We start from the raw sequence: 24,681 nt of genomic DNA on the forward strand, positions 1-24,681 counted from the left end.
CAATGACTCAAAGATGGTTGACTTGGTCAGTGGTATGAGGGTGATAAAACTGATCAATGGTATGTACTGATCAAATGAATGAAATTGGAAGCTCAAGTTTGTCATTCAACCATACACCTGTACACAGCCAAATAAAACAATAACACGAGGAAATCTGCGGATGCCGGAATTTCAAGCAACACGCACAAAAAGTGCTGGTGAGCGCAGCAAGCCAGGCAGCATCTATAGGAAGAGGTACAGTTGCTGTTTCGGGCTGAGACCCTTCATCAGGACTAACTGAAAGAAGAGATAGTAAGAGATTTGAAAGGGATCTTACTATCTCTTCTTTCAGTTAGTCCTGACGAAAGGTCTCAGCCCAAAACATCGACTGTACCTCTTCCTATAGATGCTGCCTAGCCTGCTGTGCTCACCAGCATTTTTTGTATGTGTTGCAAACAAAACAATGTTCCTTCGGAGCCAAGGTGCAAAACGCAGAACCTAAAGTCACACACAACACGTATAACACATATAATCATAACAGGATAACACAGTTACAAAAATTATTTAGCCCAAGTCCCTGAGTGTCATGACCTGTAGGTTGATGGTGCATGGATATTGTCCTGGAGCCATGTTTCTGCAAGAACAGGCCCCAGCAGTTCCTCATATCACATAGCGTAGTTGCAGACGAATGCAATTTAGCTTGTCTCCCACCGAGCGAGCCCTGGAGGGCAGTACCAACAGGGGGAACCAGCCTGCAACCCAGTGTGGAATCCAATGGCACACACCCAGTTCCAACACCTCCTTCCTTGGTGGTTGCAACAGGTAACACAATGACCAAGGCCACGCAGATCCCCCCACTGTCGGTCTTGCCAATGAATCAGACTTTGCAGTATTCTACATTAGCAATGTCCAACAGGATCTTGCGATCACCTGCACAAGAACATCCAAGACGATTGGAGTGCGCCCTGCCTTCATGCAGTGCTGCTTTCCTGGGTGGCTGGAGCAGGCTGCGGCATGATGCACAGCAGATCCAGCTCTGCTGCTATCCACCAACTCGCTAGCAGGATAGACCTGCGGTATTTCATGTCTTTAGTACCCAGCAATGTCTCGCAATTGTGAAAATAGACATAAAGGACAAACAATCGTATCTTTGGTTGGACCAAGAGAAGCTGCAGTGTCTGTGTATGCTGTCATCTTACCAGAAGCCCTTTCTGGAAGGCCAGACTCTTATCTCACTGATTCATGACCAACTTCAGTTACTTTTATTTTCAGACTAACTGAATAAAGCACTTTTGTAACATTATAGTTTCTTAGGCTACGTTTCAAGCAAATTTAACAGTAGTTACCCAAGTCAGTGCAGATGATTTAACTGTACATGGGCAGCTGATTATTTCTATATCTTCTGAGCATGTCACAAATTAATATTTCCTTTATTCATTGTAATGTGAGCAACATTACCAATTCTAACATTTGCTGCTGATCCTCGAATGCCATTGTGCAAGCAAGTGGTTTTCTGAGGCTCCTTGAGAGAGTTATGAAGAGGTGTGGTGTGGGGAATGCAGATGCTAATAGGACAGATCGGGACAGGACAGCAAATATTCTTCCCTAAAGCATACGGGCAAATTGGTTGCATTAAGATTTGAAACCTGCTTTATGTTTGAAATCTGCATAGTGGACATGTCACAGAGAGCCAGCTAATCACCTTACAATATAGAGTCTAACCACCAACACCTGACAGTCAATGGCATTGCCCCCGCCAAATCTCTCTACGTTGAATTCCTGTGGTTCACCATAACAAAGGAAAGTACACTTGTTGGCCATTTCATTAGGTACACCTGTACACCTGCTCGTTAACAGAAATACCTAATCATCCAATCATCTGACAGCAACTTAAAGCATGAAAGCATGCAGACATGGTCAAGAGGTCCTGTTGCTGTTCAGACCAAATGTCAGAATGGTGAAGAAATGTGATCTAAGTGCCTTTGATCATGGCATGATTGTTGGTGCCAGACAGGGTGGTTTGCATATCTCAGAAGCTGTTGATGTCCTGGGATTTTCATGCACAAGAGCCTCTAGAGCTTACAGAGAATGATGCAAAAAAAAAAACAGACAAAAGAAATTCAGTGTGTGGCAGTTGTGTTGGTGTAAACACCTTGTTAATCAGTGAGGTCAGAGGAGAATGGCCAGACTAGTTCAAGCTGATAGGAAAACGGCAGTATTTCAAACAACCTTGCATTACAACATTGGTGTGTAGAAGAGCATCTCTGAATGCACAACGTGTTGAATTTTGAAGTGGACGGGCTACAGCTGCAGGAGACCATGAACATACACTGGGTGTAAATAGTCCTGCCACGTAAATCGTGTGGCTGTAAGTGCAAGTCAAAGGCTACATATTTTGCAGTGATAGCTCACCCTTGAGTCCAGGCTGAGGAGTTCAATGTAGTACTACAAGAACTGCAGTAGCTCATGAAAGCTGCTGTCAAGGGCAATTAGGAATGGACGATATATGCTGACCCTGTTGATGACCATAAGATTAGGAGCAGAATTAGGCCAGTAGCCCATCGCGTCTGCTCCACCATTCCATCACGGCTGACTTATTTTCCTTCTCAACCACATTCTCCTGCCTTCTCTCCACAACCTCTGATGGTCTGACTAATTAAGAACTTATCAGCCTCTGTTTTAAATATATCCAATGACTTGGCCCCTGTAGCTGTCTGTGGCATTGAATTCCACAGATTTATTATATCCTAATTAAATAAATCCCTCCTCACCTTTGTAATAAAGGGACGTCCCTCTGTCCTGAGGCTGTTCCCTCAGGTCCTAGATTCACAAAGTGTAGGAAACACCCTCTCCACATTTACTCTATCTCGGCCCTTCTATACTTGATATGTTTTTTATGAGATCACTCCCTCATTCAATAGTTCCATTTAAATTGGAGAATGTACACAATATACAAGCTGAAATTCTTAACTCTCCACAGACATCTTGAAACAGAAGAAAATCCACAAAGAATGAATGACAGAAAAAACGTAAGAACTCCAAAGCCCCGTGCCCCCTCCCTCCCATACACAAGCAGCATCAACAACCCCTTCCCTGTCCCCCCACTTATTCTGGCATTGGCATCAGCATTCCCACCACCCACCATGCCAGCAACAGCAAAGGCCCCAAAGAGAGTCCATGGTCTGCAGTAGAGCAAAAACCAACTGTTCACTCCAACAGTTTTGACATCCCACAGGCTCTCTCTCTCTCACTAACAAGGGAGAGACATATTGCTGCTTTCACAGCGAAAAGGGAAACCTCAGACGTTATTCCGATGTTAGTCAGTCTGAAGCATTGCTTTATATTTTGCGTTCCCCAATTCAGGCATTGGCAGCAAACTCTCTCTTGCCATTGTGTGCGTGTGTGTGAGAGAGAGAGAGAGAGAGAGAGAGATACACACACACACACAGACACAGACAGACACACAGACACACACACACACACACACACACACACACACACACACCAAGTGCAGAGCCCTCTGACACCCACTCACACTGAATTCAATGTTCTGGCTCATACTGCACTTCCGTTCATAACACTGGTGGGAATTCGTGTCCACAGGGGCTGGACAGGGCCTCAAAAGCTCCTGACTTCAGGCCGAACCTGGATATAAAAAAAAATGCAGCCGATCAGCAAACTCGAATAATGGGAACACACCACTGTGCCAAACGGCAGCTTTGTGTCACTGTGTGTCAAGATCCTGCTGGGCCCCAGCCACCCTGAAAATGAACCTAGAGACATTAGAATAGGAAGAATTTAACTGTTTCGCAGATGACCTGAGAGAAGTCGCCCTCCCGCACCATCCTTCCTCAAACTCCAGTGAATACTGGTCCAGAGGCATCAAACACTCCTCATACATTAACCCTTTCATTCCCTGGAATATTCTTGTGTACCTCCTCTGGACCTTCTCCAATGCCAGCACATCTTTTCTTAGATAAAGGGCGCAAAGCTCTTCACAATACTCCGTGTGGTCTGACCAATGCCTTATACAACCTCAGCATTACGTCCTTGCTTTTATATTCTATTCCTCTCGAAATGAATGCTAACATTGCATCTGCCTTCCTCACCACTGCAAGTTGACGTTTAGGGAAGATTGCTAATGACACTACTGTTGTGTAAAGGTGGAGATGAATCAGCATGCAGGAGGGAGATTGAAAATAATAACAACAATCTCTCACTCATTGTCAATAAGACCAAGGAACTGACTGTAAACTTCAGGAGAGGGAAGCCAGAGGTCCATGAGCCAGTAATCATTGGTGGATCAGAGGTGGAGAGGGTCAGTAACTTTAAGTTCCTGGATGTCACTATCTCAGAGGACCTGTCCTGGACCCATCATATAAATATTATTACAAAGAAAGCATGACAGTGCCTCTACTTCCTCAAGAGTCTGTGAAGATTAGGCATGTTATCAAAAAACTTGGCAAACTTCTATAGATATGAGGTGGAAAGTGTGCTGACTTGCTGCATTACGGCCTGGTATGGGAACATCAATGCCTTTGAGCAGAAAATCCTACAAAAGGTAGTGGATTTGGCCCAGTTCATTACAGATAAAACCCTCCCAACCATTGAGCACATCTACATGTAACGTTACCATAGAAAAGCAACATCCATCATCAAAGACCTCACACCCAGGCCATGCACTTTTCCCACTGCTGCCATCAGGTGGACGGTACAGATGCTTCAGGACTCAGACCACCAGGTTCAGGAACAGTTACTACCCCTCAACCATCAGGCTCTTGAACAAAAGAGGATAATTACAGTCATTCTATATCTGGTGTTCCCACAACTGATGATCTCCCTTCAAGGGCTTTTTATCGTGTCACTATATTTCATTCACATTATTTATTTTTATTTGCATTTGCACAGTTCATTGATTCTATTTACAGTTACTTTTCCGTAGTTTTGCTGCGTATGCCCACAGGAAAAATAATCTCAGAGTTGTATGTGGTGACATGTACTGTAATAATAAATTTTATTTTGAACTTTGAACTGTGGGCATGGGACTCCCTGCATTGGACAGTGTGTCTCTGGTGATTTATGAAAATTGCAAGGGTTCCTGGGGCTACCTCAGGTTGCTGTTGTGGAAGCCGTCACCCTATCCCTCCCCACAGAGCTGTGAACCCAACCCAACTCAGGTCTGTACACGTACATTTAATGAAGATCTTACAAGTTGTAGGAACCACTAGAAGTGTTTGCCAATTTGGGGAATGTGACTAAAAACCTTCTGAATTAATTCACTGGATTCTCATCACAGGTTTGACTGTGAGGTATATTTTCAATGAGGGATTGGTGGAACATGTCTTTCAGTCTTCCTCCTGGACTTTGGCAAAATAATTATGCTCGTGCTCTGAATTTTCTGGCAATATTACTGCAGATGATTGAAAAAAGATCTCAATAAAGTTCTCTTTCAAGATGCTGGTTTCTGATTTCCTGTGGCATGTATAAGTGAAATGTCTTCAATCTCTACATTGATTTACTGTTTCTCCTAACAGTCAGGATCAAGGCAGTTTACTGGTTGCCCTCATGAGGGATTATCAGAATTCCAAGTCTGCTCTTCTCAAAGTGATTGAAAATTCAGAAGCTGTAGCTGTGATCAAATCCAGTCTGCTGGATCAAGAAGACTTGAGGAGAACATTGTCCAGGGTAAGTGCCATGTTAACCCCTTTACCATAATTTCCTGCTTGTAGAAGCCCTGTAGAATTAAAACATAATGTTACACAGTCATATCACACAAACACTGATTTAGGGATATTTCCCTGTTTTTTTTTCAATTTTTAATTTTTTAAAATATAACAGCATAATCTGTTTGCCCTCTCTTTGCTATACAACTTCACAAAATTAAACTTGGAATGTAACATTTTAGGAAATTATCAGTTGAAGGTCCTTCCTCATGTTTGGCGGTTGTTAGTTCAGCTTGGACAATTCCTCACTGATATCTATTCAGAAAAACCTGTATTCATTGTCTGAGTGTGAGGCCTTGCTTTAACTTGTAGTGTTGGATAATGAAGTGACATTTCATCGTGTTGTAACACAAGCACAGATGTGATACTACCTAACTTGGAGAACTTTGTAAACCCTTCTTTGTTTGGGCATCAAAAGATGCATATACATGGGTGACAGACTTCAAAACCTGAGCAGCCCTACAGGTCACATGAGAAATAATCCCATGGTGTGTTACAAAATTGGTGTTTGTCTGAATCTGGTGGCATTTTATTTCCTTGGGATCTTGTACTTTGTCCTGGAGGAACTTGGAGTGAGGTTGAGGCAAGTCCCTGCATAAAGTTCTGTGTTGGTGGTTAGCTTCCTTACCTTGGGCTTTCCACTGATCTCTTGACAGCAAATCCCTGCAAAAGGTCTAGCCAGGTAGCTGACAGCAGGCTTAAATATCTTCTAAATGTCTTCTAATGTTTGCTGTTGTGTGCTGGGGCAGCAGGCTGAGGGTAGCAGACACCAACAGAATCAACAAACTCATTCGTAAGGCCAGTGATGTTGTGGGGATGGAACTGGACTCTCTGATGGTGGTGTCTGAAAAGAGGATGCTGTCCAAGTTGCATGCCATCTTGGACAATGTCTCCCATCCACTACATAATGTACTGGTTGGGCACAGGAGTACATTCAGCCAGAGACTCATTCCACCGAGATGCAAAACAGAGCGTCATAGGAAGTCATTCCTGCCTGTGGCCATCAAACTTTACAACTCCTCCCTTGGAGGGTCAGACACCCTGAGCCAATAGGCTGGTCCTGGACTTTTCCTGGCATAATTTACATATTACTATTTAATTATTTATGGTTTTATTACTATTTAATTATTTATGGTGCAACTGTAACAAAAGCCAATTTCCCCCGGGATCAATAAAGTATGACTATGACTATGACTAAAGCCTTTCTCTGATTGTTTTTGTTTGTGGGACAGCATGAAGTGGTGAAGGCTGAGTTACTCGGGAGTCAGGAGCAACTGGATGGTTTCACAGTGAAAGGCAAACAGCTGTTGGCTGAACTGAAGAGAATTCATGGCTGTAACTTGGACCCACTCAAAGATGATCTGAACAACATCTTGGACCAATGGCTAGATGTAAGAATGATCCACAGAAATGCTATTTGAACCTTTTGTCGAATGCAGTGAGAAAGAAGTCTCAGATACAATGTCAGTTCTTCTTTCACGTTATTGCCTTTGCACAGCTGTCTAGAGCATATCTTGGTCCCACAGCTTTTTCCTACCAATGTTTCTCTTGTAGTTCTGCTGGGGAAGTCAAAGGAAACAGTAGTGTAATGACGCTGTGAGGGTCAAATGAGGGAGACACTTGTAACGCTTGCCTGAAACTCCTTCGACTGCTGGAAAACAAACTCTAAATTGTTTGATCTTACGAGTTACAGAATCATTCATCAACCTTCGCATACTTAGAAATGTTTAGCTGATAATGTATAGATGCAAGTAATCGATCGAGCTGGGAGATTTTGTCATATTTCGAATTTATTAATAGCAATGCACTTGAACCATTCTTTGCAGATGTCTGAGAGACTGGATGCCGACATTGAAAAGCTAAGTTCTGGCCTTGCACTGTGGGAGGATGTGCTGAACATTGGAGATGAGATAGACACTTGGTCCAAGGGTTGCGTCTCTGAACTAAATGAAATGATCAGCAATCTGAATGACAGTCAGAGAATGGAAATGAGATTGCTTGACTTCCAGGTAAATCACACTAGTGTAATTCCGGTAAACAACAAAGTTTGACTTTTAAGTTAATGCAAGCAATTGTTGGTGTTGCCCGTTGGCTTTTCACTCAGCTGAGTGAAAGCCAGTGTTCTGATTTTCCGGGTGTACAATGTGACATACAGGCAGATCAGTCAAATTGTCAGTTCCAACTAACAAACGTATTTTGGAGTGGAGATTATCTAGTCTGCTCAGTGCAAGAAGCCTCACAGTAAATTGGATTATTGTTATTGGATTTTTTGACAATAGCTGCAAAGTGTAAATTGTGCAATGTCCTGAAATGGTGATTGTGTCTCTAAAACCTCAGTTTTCAGGATGAGCTCCTTTTGCCATTTTGCATTAGGCCCTTTGGAAACACCAAAGCTTTGAGAACCAACGTTAATGGCTCATAACACAACCACCGTCCTTTTGAGTTAACATCCAACAAGTGGTAAGAGACGTGACCAAGCAGACAAATCCCATCCTGGTATGTGGTGGAGTTGGTACCGAGAAGGGCTTACAGTGTCTTCTGCCCTTTTCCAGCTGGATAGCCCTGTGTACTGGAGATGTTTTAGAATTAAACAAGAGTCAATGAAGAACTCAGAAATTCAGACCAGATGACTTTGCAGATCTTTTTGTTTCCTACTTTGTTCTATCAGTCATGCCAGATCTGAATACATTTCCGTTCCTTTCTTCCTTGTAGTCAGCCCACTTCCTTTCAAATGTATCTACACCATGGTAGAAAATCCTACATAATAACTATTTGATGGGTTAGAATTTCTCCTAACTTCCATATTGGCTCCTGATTTGATATCCCTGCAAATGGAAATTTGCCCTGTATTCAGTAATCTTACAATCAGTAATTCTGTCAAGTCATCTTACTATCTCTTGGTTTTGCTTGTGTTTGCAATTTGTCCAACACCATTCTTCTCTTTATGCCATCAATGGAATCCTGCCCTCTCTCTCCCATTGTCCCTCAATTTGGTTTGATTAGTGTGGGATGATTTCATTAAAACTTTAGCACTATCCCTTCTCTTCTAGCCCCTTTTTAAAATCATGTTGTATTTCCAAACACTAAGCTCTTATGGGCTCAATAACTTAATGCCACTCTTCCGAGCTTCGAGATCACTTCTGCTCAAAGTACATTGAGGCTGCTAGTGATATAACCCAGTCACTGACTGAGTGACACTCCTAAAATGCTGGAGGAACTCAGCAGGCCAGGCAGAATCTATGGAAAAGAATACCTGATGAAGGGTCTCAGCCCAAAACGTCGGCTGTACTTTTTTCCATAGATGCTGCTTGGCCTACTGAGTTCCTCCAGCACTTTGAGTGTGTTGCTTGGACTTCCAGCATCTTGTTTGAGTGACACTCCATTCTCTTTCATTGGCATCTAGTCTGAGGTCCAAAGCAAAGGGGAGAAGCTCAAGTGTCTGCACTCTAAAGTCAGCGAGTTAACAAAGGTAACCAAATGTCAAGAGGTTCCACCTGTACTTCAGGTAAGCAGAGGTCTTCGATATGTTTCTCACCTCTTTTGGTCATTTTTGTTATGATAAGGTTGGAATTACAAGGATGTTCTTCTGGATGTGGATTGGAAGATTGGGTGGGGGTTGCTGTATAATGTAGGACTAAGCTTTGCTTGAATAATCACTTGAAGATGTCAGCTTTGCCTGTACAGGATCCTGCTTTCTTTAAGGAACGCCATTTATCTCCCATTTCATGGCTTAGTAGTAGGTGGTTAAGGAATATGAAAGGGCAGCTAGAAACTACTTCTTACAGGGATTGGAGGCAGATAGAATTGACAAAGGTGGGGGGAGAGGTTCACTGTGAGTGCAGGTCATGAGATCCGAACAAGAGGGTGTACTAGTGTTAGGGCCAGGGATTATGTCACTGTGAAGAGTTTGATGGGAGGTGGGGTTTGAGGAAGATACAGGGTTCGAAGCTCAGAACAAGGATTTCCCAAAGCGCATTTGAAGCTGTTGCTTAACTCAAACAATCTTGGAATTTGGAACTCTCTGTCCCCAAGAGGATGTGGGTGGCTGGGAACAATTGGAGCTTCCAAACCTGAGATCAGTTGATCATTATTGGTTGGGATTATTGATAGAACTGACGTGGACAAGTCAAGATAGGAAACACATCAGCGGTTATCTAAACAAAAGAGATTCTGCAAATGCTGGAAATCCGGAGCAACAGACACAAAACGCTGGAGGAACTCAGCAGGCCAGGTTGCATCAATGAAGAGGAATAAATAGTCAATATTTTGGGCTGAGACTCTTCATCAGGACTGGAAGGGAAGGAGGAAGAATCCAGAATAAGAAAGTAGGGAAAAGGGAAGGAGTATAAGCTGGCAGGTCATAGGTGAGTAGGAAGGTGGGTGGGGGAGAGGGACGAACTGAGAAGTTGGGAGGTTTCAGGTGGAAAAGGTGGAGGGCCAAAGAAGAAGGAATCTGATAGAAGAATGGACCATGGGAGAAAGGAAAGAAGAGAGCAGTTATCTAATTAGTTGGCAGAGAAGGTTGGAGAGCTTGCTTGCTCCTTCTTTCCATAATTTCTCTTTTCTCTAGACGGCATTGTATTAAGAACAGATCTACTTTGGTGAGGGACCCCTTGGTTCCATCACTGATGTGCTCAGTTATCAAATAGCCATAACTGGATAGGCAGAGGTTAATATCTCTCATATTGCAATTGATCATCGCTCTGTACCTGCAGGCAGTGGAGGCTGATTCCCAGAAGAAGTTGGATCATGCGCAGGAAGTGTCTGAGGTGGCGAGAGAGACATTGAAGGACTTTCGAGCACAGAAAAGCCAGATGGAGAGCTACATCAAGGAGCTTAGTGACTGGTTACACACAGTGGAGTGCTCACTCTCTGCCTGTTCCAGCAGCCAGGATCTCGACGACCTGAGGAAAGTGAAGGTACGTGGGAGAAGGCCGGCAGCGTTTACCAGCATCCTGCTCCCCCATTGCCTTTTTAACTGTTGTGTCTGTCTTTGCAGGAACTGGACTTGGAGCTGGTCAACCAACAGGGCAGGATTGACTCTGCTCGAGAGAACCTTAATGGCCTCTGCCGAAAGTACCACTCCATGGAGCTGGAGGGGATGGGCAGCAGGGTCACTGGATTGATCAAGCAGTATGAAGCTGTCAACCAGCTCTCCTGCAAAACACAAGGCAGGCTCCAGGAGGCACTGCAACAGCACTTCAATGGTGAGGAGGACTCCGGAGGTGAATGAATTATGGGGCAAAATCAGGGCACTCAGCCCAACTGGTCAGCGCTGGTGTATATGCTCCAGACATACAGTATCTCTCTCAGCACCTTTTATCTCACCTTCCTACTCCCACCAGCGCTTTCAACTCCCCCTCAAAATTTCATTTTCCCTTTCGAGACATCCATTTTAAATACTCAACGCCCTCTGCTGGCAGGCTCCACATCCTAATTGCTTTCTTGATAAAATATTTTCCTCGAATTCCCTCGTAGGTTTTTGGTAACTTACTCACGCTCCTAGTGGAAGTGTGGTGGCTTATGTTGAAAGATTTATATCGAACCTATTAAATTTCTTAATAATTTAAAACATTACAGCAAAAACTGGCTGGTAGTAGAAGTACATACATTAGGGAGATTTGAGAGACTCTTTGACAGGCTCATGGATGAAAGCAAAGTTGAGGGCTCTGTTGGAGGGAAGTGTTAGTTTGAACTTGGTGTAGGTTAAAAGTCGGCAAAGGGCCTGTACTGTGCTGTACTGTTCTATGTTCTGTGTTCTAGGACAAATCTTAGACAATAAGAGTGTCTGGCTGTTCAGGCTAAACTGAGTGTTGCTGGATTGAACTACACCATCGCATTGTGAATCTCTGGCCAGTTAAGTCCTAACTCCGTTACCCCGATTGAAATAAACATAAGAGATTCTGCAGATGGTGGAAATCCATAGCAACAAACAGTAAATACCGGAGGAGTTCAGCAGGTCATGCAGTTTCTACGGAGAGGAATAAAGTCGACATTTCAGGCTGAGACCGTTAATCAGGACTGGAAAGGAAGGGGGGGGGGAGAAAGCCAGAATAAGAAGGTGGGTGGAGGGGAAGAAGTACAAGCTGACAGGTGAAAGGCAAAATGGGGTGAGGAGGAAAATCAGGTGGAGCTGGGGATGAAGTGAGAAGCTGGGACATGATAGGTGGAAGATGTAAAGGGCCGAAGAAGAAAGAATCTGATGGGACAGGACAGTGGCCCATGGGATAAAGAGAAGGAGGAGGGACACCAGAGGGAGGTGATGGATAGGTGAGATGAGAAGGGTTAAGAGGGAGAAGAATCAAACAGTAGCATTCAAATGAATAATAAACTGTAATTGAGAGAGGGTAGCAAGTATCAAAATTATAGGTTCAAATGCCACACCAGGTGTTTGGCACTAGAACATCAGAGAACATAGAACAGTACAGCACATTACAAGCCCTTTGGCCCACAAAGTTATGCCGACCCTCAAACCCTGCCTCCCATATAACCACCCACCTTAAATTCCTCCATATACCTGTCTAGTAGTCTCTTAAACTTCACGAGTGTATCTGCCTCCACCACTGACTCAGGCAGTGCATTCCACGCACCAACCACTCTCTGAGTAAAAAACCTTCCTCTAATATCTAATATCATGGGTGTTTTGTACTGTCAGCGATGTTATATTTCAAATGAGATCTACAAATCTATCAGGTGGATTTATAAGATCCCTGGGAGCTATTGACAAAGAATAAGGATTGCAATGGTGTTGAGATTTAGAAATAGGGAAGTTTGGACACAGTTGTGTGGGGTGCTGGTAAGGCCACACCTGGAATACAATGGACACTTTTGATCCCATTATCTAAGTAATGATATAGTAACACTGGAGCCACTCCAAGGGAGATTCATTCCTTCAGTACCACCGCTATTTGATATTCATCTTCTTAGTCGTCAATTTTTATAGTTGGGTCTTCACTCATGTTAATTTAGTAACTCTGCAACAGTGGGCATTCCTTCTACTGTTTGATGTTAATTTATCTGAACGCTATTGCTTATTGTTCCTCTGCCTATATCTTCTGTTTATACACTTGCTCTGTCTTCAGTTGCATTACACAGTTTGTTATCTCTTTATTGTGACTTTTGGTTACATCCCCTAAATGTCAAAGGTTCATTTCATTGTCAAAATACGTATGCAGGATACAACTCTGAGATTTGTCTTCTCCAGATAGCCATGCATACAGAAAAACCATGGGGTCTATTAAAAGAGAAAACACCAACCCACTCTTCCGCAGAAAAGAAAAAGAAACAAAACTCACACACCCCAAACCCCCCCAACCCCTCCCTCGCACAGAAAGTAACAGATCGCCCACCTGGAAAACGGCAGCTAGAACATCAAAGCCCAAACCCCCAAGCCCCCCCACGCAAAAAAAGAGCAGCAATATCATCAAACCCCCAACCCCTTCTCGCGCACACAAAACACAGATCACCATTGTTCTTTCTTGCTTCCTTGTTTGATGTTACTGTAGGTGTGTTTAACATTATACCTGTGAATATTGCCATCTCGTCCAGTTGAAACACTGGTATTTTTTAAATTCTGATTTAAACTACTGCATCCAATAGTTTGGTTAAGCGATGGAACTAGCAGCAAGCTCTTTTATTAATTTGTAAATTTTATTTTTGGAAGGCATTTTGCAGGAGTTTCAGCTGTGGCTCGGTGATGCCAGGACATCGGTGAAGGACTGTAGTGACCAAGCTGGAGATATGCACACCATTGGGGAGAAACTACAGGAACTGAAGGTCTGTGACACACCTCATTGCCCATCAGATGCAGTTTGCAATATTTGTATAATGAAAGGGGCAATGAAAACTAAAATCATTGCATTACAGTGAAGTTTGGAGCTGATAAATCTTAGGCCTTTGTTAAACCTGTAGTTATAAATTAACAGACTTCATGAAATGCATATTCAGCTCAAAGTGTTGCTTGGCAGTAGGATTCTGGATTGAATGCCAATTCAAGCTTCTGTAAAGTTAACAGTGAGAGGGGTAAACCATTGCAGCTGTATGAATGAACACCCATTGTTTCTACCACCTTATTTCTTCCAAGGCGCAGTGACCTTGCGAGCTTCTGCACAGACTGTGCAAGTATCTGTAGACGCTGGAATCCAAAACAAAAATGAATCTCAAAGTTTAAAGTAAAATTTATTATCAAACTACATACATGTCACCACATACAACCCTGAGATTCTTTTTCCTGCGGGCATTCTCAGCAAATCTATAGAATAGTAACTGTAAATGGGATCAATGAAAGAGCAAGAGCATAGAATATAAGAAAGTGTTGAAGTGCAACTATAAATAAATAGCAATACATAACGAGAGCATGAAATAACAGGACAGAGTCCTTAAGGAGAGATCATTGGTTGTGGGAACATCTCAATGGATGAGTGCGATTATGCTCTTTTGTTCACGGAGGGGTAGTAACTTGAATCTGTTGGTACGAGTCCTGAGGCACTGATGGTAGCAGTGAGAAAAGAGCATGGCCTTGGCGAGGATCTTTAATGATAGATGCTGCTTTCTTACAACAGTATTTCAGGTAGATGTGCTCAATGGTTGGGAGGACTTTACCCATTAAGTCCTGGGCTGAATCCATTATCTTTTGCAGGATTTTCTGTTCAAAGGCATTAGTGTTGCCATACCAGGCTGTAATGCAGCCAGTCAACACACTTTCCATCACACATCTTTAGAAGTTTGTCAAGGTCTGCAGGCTTCTATGGAAAAGCTGAACAGATTATGGCAATGTTCACAGAGAGAGAAACAGAGTTAATGTTTCAGATTAACAGAGGCCAATGACAGATCATTTACCTAAAATATTAACTCTCATCCTGTCTCCAAGGATGCTCACTGACCTGTTAAGTTTTCCCAACGTTTTGTTGCAGATTTCTGGAAACCTTCTGGACAGGAATTGCAGAGCTAACATATTTTGCCACCCCCTTCCACTAGAAAACGGTTTGTCTTTTTCTGGTGACACCATCAACACTTATTTCTCTGCTTCAATTATAAACCGAGAATGAAATCTATTTGTTGTTATAATTATACCTCTGTTTCTACAACCTGTGGTAGACGGGGGAGGGAGGGGTGGGAGGTCATTACTAAGTTTGAAAACAAAGGCCAAAGAGACATTAGCAGGGCGTTGGTTAATGACAGATGTAAAATGGGGTTGGGAGGATGGGGTGTGTTGTATAGGCATGAGTATTGTATACAGTTGAGAAAAAGGAACAGGGTATTGAGGGCAGGAATTGAAGAGATAAAATGGAAGTGGGATATGGGGAAAGGCTGTAGGAAATGGGTAATGGCCAGGATATGGAGTCAGGGTATAGAAAGCGTACTATTGTGAATGGTCTTGGAGCAGGACAGATGGATATGGATGATAGGGTGTGGAGAATCGGGACAGGTAAGTGATAAAAGTTACGATGTTTGGGTATTGTGAGGGGGTATAGTTATAGAACAGTGTAAGGGGAAGTTGTGGGACAGGTTTGGGGCATGCAGGGGCAATGAGTGTAAATATGGAAAGGATATGGTGACATGGTAACTCCTTGGAAAGCATAATTGTAGGACAGCATGGATTCACAAAAGAAAAATCATGTTTGACCAGTCTGTTGTAGTTCGTCGAGCATGTGACATGTGGAGTAGATAAGCAGGCATGACTGGATGTGATATGTTTGGCTTTCTGGAAGGCTTTCAATAAGGTCCTGCACACCAAGCTGATAAACAAAGTTAGAGCATATGGAATTGCGTTAATGTACCCACAAGGACTGAGCAGACTGAAAGCAAAGACTGTGGGAATAAGCAATTCCCTCTCAGGTTGCCAGGCTGTCAGTGAGTGGTGGGGTGTTGTAGGGATGGGCAATTGAGGCCTCACTGTTTGATTTGCATCTGATCTGTGATTTAGCTGAGGGAGCAAACTGTCATATTTCCCGGGTCGTTGGTGACACTAAACTGGGTGTGATTGCGAGTGCAGAGGTGGATGCAGAGAGACTTCAAGGGGAAATGGACAAGCCAAGTGAAAGGATGAAACCACGGCTATGGAATATAATGTGTCAATAGGTGAGATCATCCACCTTGGTGCAGGTGTTAAATGGGGAGAAATTGGCTGGTCTTGACAATCACCAAGTTGCTGAAGGCAAGTCATTAGGAGGGCAAAGGGTAGTTAGCCTTTAGTAAGAGACGATTTGATCACGGCAATAAGGAAGCCATCTTGTATTGTATACATCCTTGACCAGACTGCTGGTCTGTCACCAAAGAAAGGATATACTTGTAACTGAGGAAGAACAATGATTTTTGAGACTGGTTCCATGGATGATGGGTTTGCTGTATGAGGTGAAGCAGAGTACACCAGGACTGCATTCTGCAGAATTTGGAAGAACAGGAGGAGATCTGATCGAAATTTATATTATTTTAGAAAAGGGATAGCTAGACTGGCTGGATACAGGAAGATGTTTCCTCAGGTGAACGAGTAAAGGATCAGGTACAGTATCAGAATAAGGAGTAGGTGATTTGTGTCTGAGATGAAGAGAAATTTCTTCACTCAGGGGCTGGTAATCCTTTGGAATTCTCTGCTCAGATGGCCATGGAAGCTTGGTTTGCATTAAGACAGAGATCATTAGATTTCTGGACATTAGGGAAGCAAAACATTTTGGGAATAACTGCTATTTTCCAGTGACACCGAAGTGGAAGAACAGCCGTAATTTTACCAAATGTAAAGCAAGTTTGAACTGTGTTATGGTCTTCCCCTGACTCTGCCTGCTCCTGTCTGTTGTGGTCATGTCTGGTGGATATTGTGGGTGGTTATGGAGCAGGGAGTGATGGCAGAGATTTGGGCAAGGGTTGTTGAGGAAAGATAATGAAGAATGTAGTGGGGTGAATTATAAGAGCAGGGAAAGAATTTTAACTCTTCCGTACTCATGGAAGTTTGCTGAGTATTCAATGTTGAGTATGGTGTGAGGGTAAGAACAGGTTCAGTGCCATATTTAGATTTGCTTTGTAATTGTATATGTCCTTGATCAGACTGAAAGAATGTATTTGTAACTGAGGAAGTACATCCTTTGGCCGAATCAGCATATTGGAGGGAGATTGAAAATCCCACTCAGTGGTGCCACAATAATAACCTGGCGCTCAATGTCGGCAAAGTCAAGGAGCTGATTGTTGACTTCACAAGGAGGAAACTAGATGTTCGTGAGCCAGTCCTCATTGGAAGATCAGAAGTGGAGAAGGCCAGCAACTTTATCATTTTGGAAGATCTATTCTGGGCCAAGAGTTTAAGTGCAATTGCAAAGAAAGCACATCAGCACCTCTACTTCCTTAAACATTTCCGAAGATGTCATGACAAATCTTATACTATAGATGTGTGGTGGAGAGCATATTGACCGGATGTATCACAGCCTGTAATTATCATCATCAGGTGCCATGCCCAGTTTGAGCTTTCACTGCCATGGCCCACACACTCCTGTTTCTGGTCAAGTGGATCGATTCATTGGTATTCATTTCCAGTTCTCTGGCTGCCGTCTCCATTATCATTTGTCTTTGTCTTCCTCTTGTTTTCTTCCCTTCAATCTTTCCCATAATTACCGTGCATTCTAACTCCTCTTTCCTAATCACATGTCCAATGAAGTTACGTTGCCTTTTCATGATCTCATACATTATTTCTCTTTTTGTGTTTGCTCTGTTCATGACATCCTTGTTAGATATTAGTTTCGTCCATGATATTCTTTGCATCCTCCTCAAAAACCACATCTCTGCTGCTACAATTTGTTTCCTCATGTTACTAGATATTGTCCAACATTCTGAGCCATATAACATAACTGGATAAACGTAACATTTCAGTACTCTGAGGCGGGTTGTCATGCCTAGTTTAATATTGGTCAGTATACTCTTCATTCTCGTAAAGGTGTCATAGAAACATAGAAACATAGAAAATAGGTGCAGGAGTAGGCCATTCGGCCCTTCGAGCCTGCACCGCCATTCAGTATGATCACGGCTGACCATCCAACTCAGAACCCTGTACCAGCCTTCCCTCCATACCCCCTGATCCCTTTAGCCACAAGGGCCATATCTAACTCCCTCTTAAATATAGCCAATGAACTGGCCTCAACTGTTTCCTGTGGCAGAGAATTCCACAGATTCACCACTCTCTGTGTGAAGAAGGTTTTCCTAATCTCGGTCCTAAAAGGCTTCCCCTTTATCCTCAAACTGTGACCCCTCGTTCTGGACTTCCCCAACATCGGGAACAATCTTCCTGCATCTAGCCTGCCCAATCCCTTTAGGATTTTATACATTTCAATCAGATCCCCGCTCAATCTTCTAAATTACAACGAGTATAAGCCTAGTTCATCCAGTCTTTCATCATATGAAAGTCCTGCCATCCAAGGAATCAATCTGGTGAACCTTCTTTGTACTCCCTTTATGGCAAGGATGTCTTTCCTCAGATTAGGGGACCAAAACTGCACACAATACTCCAGGTGTGGTCTCACCAAGGCCTTGTACAACTGCAGTAGTACCTCCCTGCTCCTGTACTCGAATCCTCTTGCTATAAATGCCAGCATACCATTCGCCTTTTTCACCGCCTGCTGTACCTGCATGCCCACTTTCAATGACTGGTGTATAATGACACCCAGGTCTGGTTGCACCTCCCCTTTTCCTAATCGGCCACCATTCAGATAATAATCTGTTTTCCTATTTTTGCCACCAAAGTGGATAACTTCACATTTATCCATATTAAATTGCATCTGCCATGAATTTGCCCACTCACCTAACCTATCCAAGTCACCCTGCATCCTCCTCACAGCTAACACTGCCGCCCAGCTTCGTGTCATCTGCAAACTTGGAGATGCTGCATTTAATTCCCTCATCCAAGTCATTAATATATATTGTAAACAACTGGGGTCCCAGCACTGAGCCTTGCGGTACCCCACTAGTCACTGCCTGCCATTCTGAAAAGGTCCCGTTTATTCCCACTCTTTGCTTCCTGTCTGCCAACCAATTCTCTATCCACATCAATACCTTACCCCCCAATACCGTGTGCTTTAAGTTTGCACACTAATCTCCTGTGTGGGACCTTGTCAAAAGGCTTTTGAAAATCCAAATATACCACATCCACTGGTTCTCCCCTATCCACTCTACTAGTTACATCCTCAAAAAATTCTATGAGATTCGTCAGACATGATTTTCCTTTCACAAATCCATGCTGACTTTGTCCGATGATTTCACCGCTTTCCAAATGTGCTGTTATCACATCTTTGATAACTGACTCTAGCAGTTTCCCCACCACCGATGTTAGGCTAACAGAAACATATAACATAAATATAGAAACATAGAAAATAGGTGCAGGAATAGGCTATTCGGCCCTTCGAACCTGCACCGCCATTCAGTATGATCATGGCTGATCATCCAACTCAGAACCCTGTACCAGCCTTCCCTCCATACCCCCTGATCCCTTTAGCCACAAGGGCCATATCTAACTCCCTCTTAAATATAGCCAATGAACTGGCCTCAACCGTTTCCTGTGGCAGAGAATTCCACAGATTCACCACTCTCTGTGTGAAGTAGTTTTTCCTAATCTCGGTGCTAAAAGGCTTCCCCTTTATCCTCAAACTGTGACCCCTTGTTCTGGACTTCCTCAACATTGGGAACAATCTTTCTGCATCTAGCATGTCTAATCCCTTTAGAATTTTATTTTTGCCATCCCTGTTCTTCTTTTGATGTCGAAGTCGCACCTGCCATCTGATGTCACCCAGCTTCCTAAGTAGCAAAAGTTCTTTACTTGTTTTATGTCTTCCCCATTTATTCTCAGCCTGCAGATAGGATTCTACTTCTTTTTGGATATCACCATACATTCTGTCTTTTTGCAATTGATAGATAGACCCATTTTTGCACTTTCTTCAACAGTTATATCAATTAAGTTTTGTAGTTCTTTCTCCGTACTTGCGATTATCAGTGTCATCTGCATATCTGAAATTATTGATGTTTTCACTGCCAACTTTGATTCCCAAGATGTCTCTTATTTATTTTAAATATTGTTTCACTGTACACATTAAATAAATCAGGGGAGAAAACACACCCTTGTCTAACACCTCTCTTGATTTTTGTAAACTGACTCACTTCTCCATCTATTCTTACAGCGGCAGTTTGTTCCCAGTACAGATTCAGATTAGGCGGAGGACTTCCAAATCTAGATCTAGAGTTTCCTGTAATATTTCAAATAACTTATTGTGCTTCCCTTTATCAAATGTTTTTGTGTACTTGATAAAACAAACAAGCAAATCTTTTTGCACTTTAATAGCTCGTTCTGATAGTATCCTTAACATCAATATTGCGTTTCTTGTATCTTTGTCTTTCACAAAACCACATTGTTCTTTGCCTATTTCAGCTTGTATCTTACATTTAGCTCTCGTCATCAAAATTCTTAGAAGTATCTTGGTGATATGACTCATTAAACTTATGGTCCTATTTAATTCACATTCTATTGCTCCTGCTTTCTGAGGAAGAGTGATAAATACTGATGTTTTTCATCTCTTCTTGTATTATTCCGGTCTCATAAATGTCATTGATTAAATCAGTACGTTTTTCAATTCCATAATCTTCAAGGGCAATAATTTGTTCTATTACTAATTCATCAGGACCTGCTGCCTTTCCCTTCTTCATCTTATTTATTGCATTACAAACTTCAGATTTTAAAATACTTGGACCTTCAATGTTTTTCTGAATTTCTGGTTTTTCGGCTCAATCGTCTTCAAACAATCCTGAATATACTCAGACCATCTGTTCATAATCTCATCTTTTTCCATGATAATGGTACTGTCCTTTCCTTTCAAACATCCACCTGAAGAACAGAGGAGCTTTTTAACCAGTGATATTCTTGATTTGTTGATGTAACCTTTTTGGATCAGTAATAGGGATTCTTTCGATTTGCTCACGTTCCATTATTGCCAATGAAATAAAATTAACTGAGTTTATCATCATCAGCATCATCAGCCTGGTATAGAAACACCAATGCCCTTGAAAGTAGTGGGTACAGCCCAGTCTATCATGGGTAGAACCCTCCCTTCCATTGAGCACATTGAATGGAGCACTGTGCAGGAAAGCAGCATCCTTCATCAGGGACCCCCACTACCCAGGCCATGCTCTCTTCTCACTGCTGCCATCAGGAAGAAGGAACAAGAGCCTCAGGACCCACACCACCAGGTCCGGGAACAGTTATTACCCCTCAACCATCAAGTTTTTGAACTAGTGGGGATAACTTCATTCAACTTCACTTTCCCCATCACTGACTGTTCCCTCAACCTATAGACTCACTTTCAAGGACAATTCATCTCATGTTCTCAATATTTATTGCTTATTTATTTATTTATAATTATCATAATTTTTCTCTCTGTTGTATTGCACAGTTTGTTGTCTTTTGCATATTGGTTATTTGTCTGCTCTGCTGGGTGTGATCTTTCATTGATTCTATTATTTTTCCTGTATTTACTGTGATTGCCTGCAAGAAAATTAATCTCGGGGTTATATATGGTGACATATACGTTCTTTGATAGTAAATATACTTCGAGCTTTGTACAGTAAACACAAAATAGAGTTTCACTCATTCCTTACTGAATCATTTTCATATTTCCTCTCAACATATCCACTTGTCTAACCTGCACTTGATCCATATATATATATATATATATATATATATACACACACACATACACACACACATATACATACGTACACACAGTATATAAATAAATAATCTCTCTCTCTCTCTCTCACCCTCACCCTCACCCTCACTCCCACACTCCCATATTTCCCCAGTTACTCACTCACAGTTGTCCTGGCATCTTTACTCACTCTCACACATCTTCATTCAGCCATTTGTTCACTGGCTCCCTCTTGTTCGGTGACTTACTGTCTTGTTGCTCACCTAATTGCTTACTCACGCCCTGAGTTTCTGTAATTATTTTTAGCATCTATATCAAATGCTCCCTAACTTTGTTGAATTGCAGAACAAACCTGAAGGGCCATATGACCTGCTCTTGCTCCTATGATATTCTCGCAAGATGAATGGACATGGATTAGCTGGAGTCTGTTAATACAGGCAGCCAGTGGATCTTTTGCTCTTAAACACAAGAAATTCTGCAGATGCTGGAAATCCAGAGCAACACACACGAAGTGCCGGAGGAACTCGGCAGGTCAAGCAGTATCTATGAAGAGGAATAAACAGTCAATGTTAAAAGTCTCAGTCCGAATCAATGACTGTTTATTCAAAGTTCAAAGTAAATTTATTATCGAAGTACATATATGTCACCCCATACAACCCTGAGATTCATCTTCTTGTGGGTATTCGCAGTAAATATAAAGAAACACAATAGAATCAATAAAAAAACTATGCACAAAGATGGACAAACAACCAATGTGCAAAAGAAGACAAACTGAAAATACAAAAAAATGAGCAATAAATAAATTTATTTAGTTATTCCCCCACCATAGATGCTGCTTGGCTTTCTGAGTTCCTCCAGCATTTTGTGTGCCTTGCTCTTTTGCCTTTGATGTGTTTTCAAACCTACTTTTGATTCTGAGATGGGGCTTGTGTTCTTTCTACAGGAAATCCTAAGCAGAGTGAGCATGGGACAGAGTAAACTGGATGCGGCTGTGGCTGAAGGAGACAAACTGGTGCCGCACTTGCCCAAACCCAGCGCATCCCAGCTTCAGCAACAGCTGGCCAACAGTCAACAGGAGTGGCAGGACTTCTTGAGTCAGTGCCAACAGAGTAAGAGGGCCTTGGAGGACTATGTTGAAGAGCTGAACAGGTAGGTATTAACAAAGCTTGTGTCTGACAACAGTTTTCTTAGCCGGTTTTTTTAATGGTTTTCTGTGGTTAGTACTGAAGCTTCCAATGATTTGAAAGTAAAATGCAAGCAGCCACTTCAGTATGGATGGTGTACTGTACTGCCTATGTCACTCTAAAGTGAGATACCTCCCACATGAAACTAACATTGGAAGGAAGCCAAGGAAGTTATCCTTGTTGCTCAACCACTGCATTAACTATATATTATCTGGTAACTCTTCACATCACTGTTGGTGGGGGCTTCCTGTATGTATCTTGGCTGCTACGTTTCCCTGCATTAAAACGAGGATCACACTTTATAAATACTTAGGAAGCTGTGAGTCCTTGTCATGTTGTAAAGCAGCGGTCCTCAACCACCGGGCCGCAAAACATGTGCTATCGGGCCGCGAGGAGATGATATCATTTGGCGATATGAAACGATATGAGTCAGCTGCACCTTTCCTCATTCCCTGTCACGCACTGTTGAACGTGAAATAACCCACCAAATGATACCAGATAAAAACCTAAAATAACACTAACATATAGTAAAAGCAGGAATGATATGATAAATACACAGGCTATATAAAGTAGAAATAATGTATGTACAGTGTAGTTTCACTTAACAGAATCGGGAAGATTAAGCCAGAACCGATTTGTAGAAAAAAAATCGGCATGGACACGCATGCCCACGTCATGTATACACACGTCACGCATGTGCACATAGGTGCCCGCGCAAGGCTTCATGGTCATTGTAGTCTTTCTTGGGGTAGAGACAAGTGTCCCGTATTTGACTGCTATTTTGTGCCTTATTTGGGAGTGAGAAAGTTGGCAACCCTACTTGAACACCTCCCCCTCCCGTCGGCCGGTCCGCAAGAATATTGTCAATATTAAACCAGTCTGCGGTGCTAAAAGGGTTGGGGACCCCTGTGGTAAAGTAGTGAAAGACACTTTATAAGACCATAAAGACGTAGGAGCAGTATTAGGCCATTTGGCTCATTGAGTCTGCTCCGCTACTTGATCACCATGACCCATTTCCCTCTCAACTCCATTCTCCTGCCTTCTCCCCATAACCTTTCACACACTGACTTATTGAGAATCTATCAACCTCGGCCTTAAATACACCCAACGACTTGGTTCCCACTGCTGCCTGTGGCAATGAATTCCACAGATTCACCACTCTCTGGCTAAAGAAATTCCTCCTCATCTCTGTTCTAAATGGGTGTCCCTCTATTCTGCCGTTGTGCCCTCTGGTCCTAGACTCACCCACTATAGGAAACATCCCCTCTACATCCAGTCTATCTAGGCCTTTCAACATTTGATAGGTTTAAACACTCATTATTCTAAATTCCAGTGAGTAGAGGCCCAGAGTCATCAAATGCTCCTCATATAATAAGCTGTTCATTCCTAGAATTATTTTTGTGAACCTCCTTTGAACCATTGCCAGTGTCAGCACATCCTTTCTTAGATAAGGGGCCCAACACTGCTTACAGTACCCCAAGTGAGGCCTCACCAGTGCCTCACTCAGTATTACATCCTTGTTTTTATATTCTGGTCCTCTCGAAATAAATGCTGACATTGCATTTGTCTTTCTCATCACCAATTCAACCTGCAAGTTAACCTTTAGGGAACCCTGCACGAGGACTCCTAAGTCCCTATGCATCTTGGATTTTTGAATTTTATCCCTATTTAAAAAAAAATAGTCTACACTTTTCTTCCTTCTACCAAAGTGCCATGCTGACTTTGGCCTATTTTACCATGTGCCTCCAAGTACCCCGAAACCTCATCCTTAATAATAGACTCCAACATCTTCCCAACCACTGAGTTCAAGCTAACTGGCCTATAATTTCCTTTCTTCTGCTCCCCTCTCTTCTTGAAGAGTGGAGTGACATTGCAATTTTCCAGTCCTCTGGAACAATGCCAGAATCTAGTGATTCTTGAAAGATCACTGCTAATGCCTCCATAATCTCTTCAGCTACTTCTGTCAGAAACCTCAGGTATAGTCCATCTTACTTACCTAACCTTTGACCTTTCAGCTTCCCAAGCACCTTCTCCCTTGTAATAGCAACTACACTCACTTCTGCCCCCTGGCCGTCTCAAACTTCTGGCATACTGATAGCGTCTTCTACGGTGAAGACAGATGCA

General features: G+C 42.6%; 1 protein-coding gene across 16 annotated transcripts in view; it reads left to right on the forward strand.

Annotated features, from left to right (window-relative positions):
• The window catches only part of syne1b (spectrin repeat containing, nuclear envelope 1b), a 504,374-nt gene that overhangs the window by 180,576 nt on the left and 299,117 nt on the right, over positions 1 to 24,681 (forward strand). For all 16 annotated transcript variants that reach the window (XM_063056272.1, XM_063056279.1, XM_063056269.1 and 13 more), the window contains 8 exons: positions 5,514 to 5,664; positions 6,935 to 7,093; positions 7,529 to 7,711; positions 9,106 to 9,207; positions 10,418 to 10,621; positions 10,702 to 10,909; positions 13,366 to 13,478; positions 22,317 to 22,522. In XM_063056272.1, coding sequence (XP_062912342.1) covers positions 5,514 to 5,664; positions 6,935 to 7,093; positions 7,529 to 7,711; positions 9,106 to 9,207; positions 10,418 to 10,621; positions 10,702 to 10,909; positions 13,366 to 13,478; positions 22,317 to 22,522 — 1,326 coding nt within the window. The remainder of the gene's footprint in view (positions 1 to 5,513; positions 5,665 to 6,934; positions 7,094 to 7,528; positions 7,712 to 9,105; positions 9,208 to 10,417; positions 10,622 to 10,701; positions 10,910 to 13,365; positions 13,479 to 22,316; positions 22,523 to 24,681) is intronic.

This window comes from Mobula hypostoma, chromosome 8 (assembly GCF_963921235.1).
Source record: "Mobula hypostoma chromosome 8, sMobHyp1.1, whole genome shotgun sequence".
NCBI classification, from domain to species: Eukaryota; Metazoa; Chordata; class Chondrichthyes; order Myliobatiformes; family Myliobatidae; genus Mobula; species Mobula hypostoma.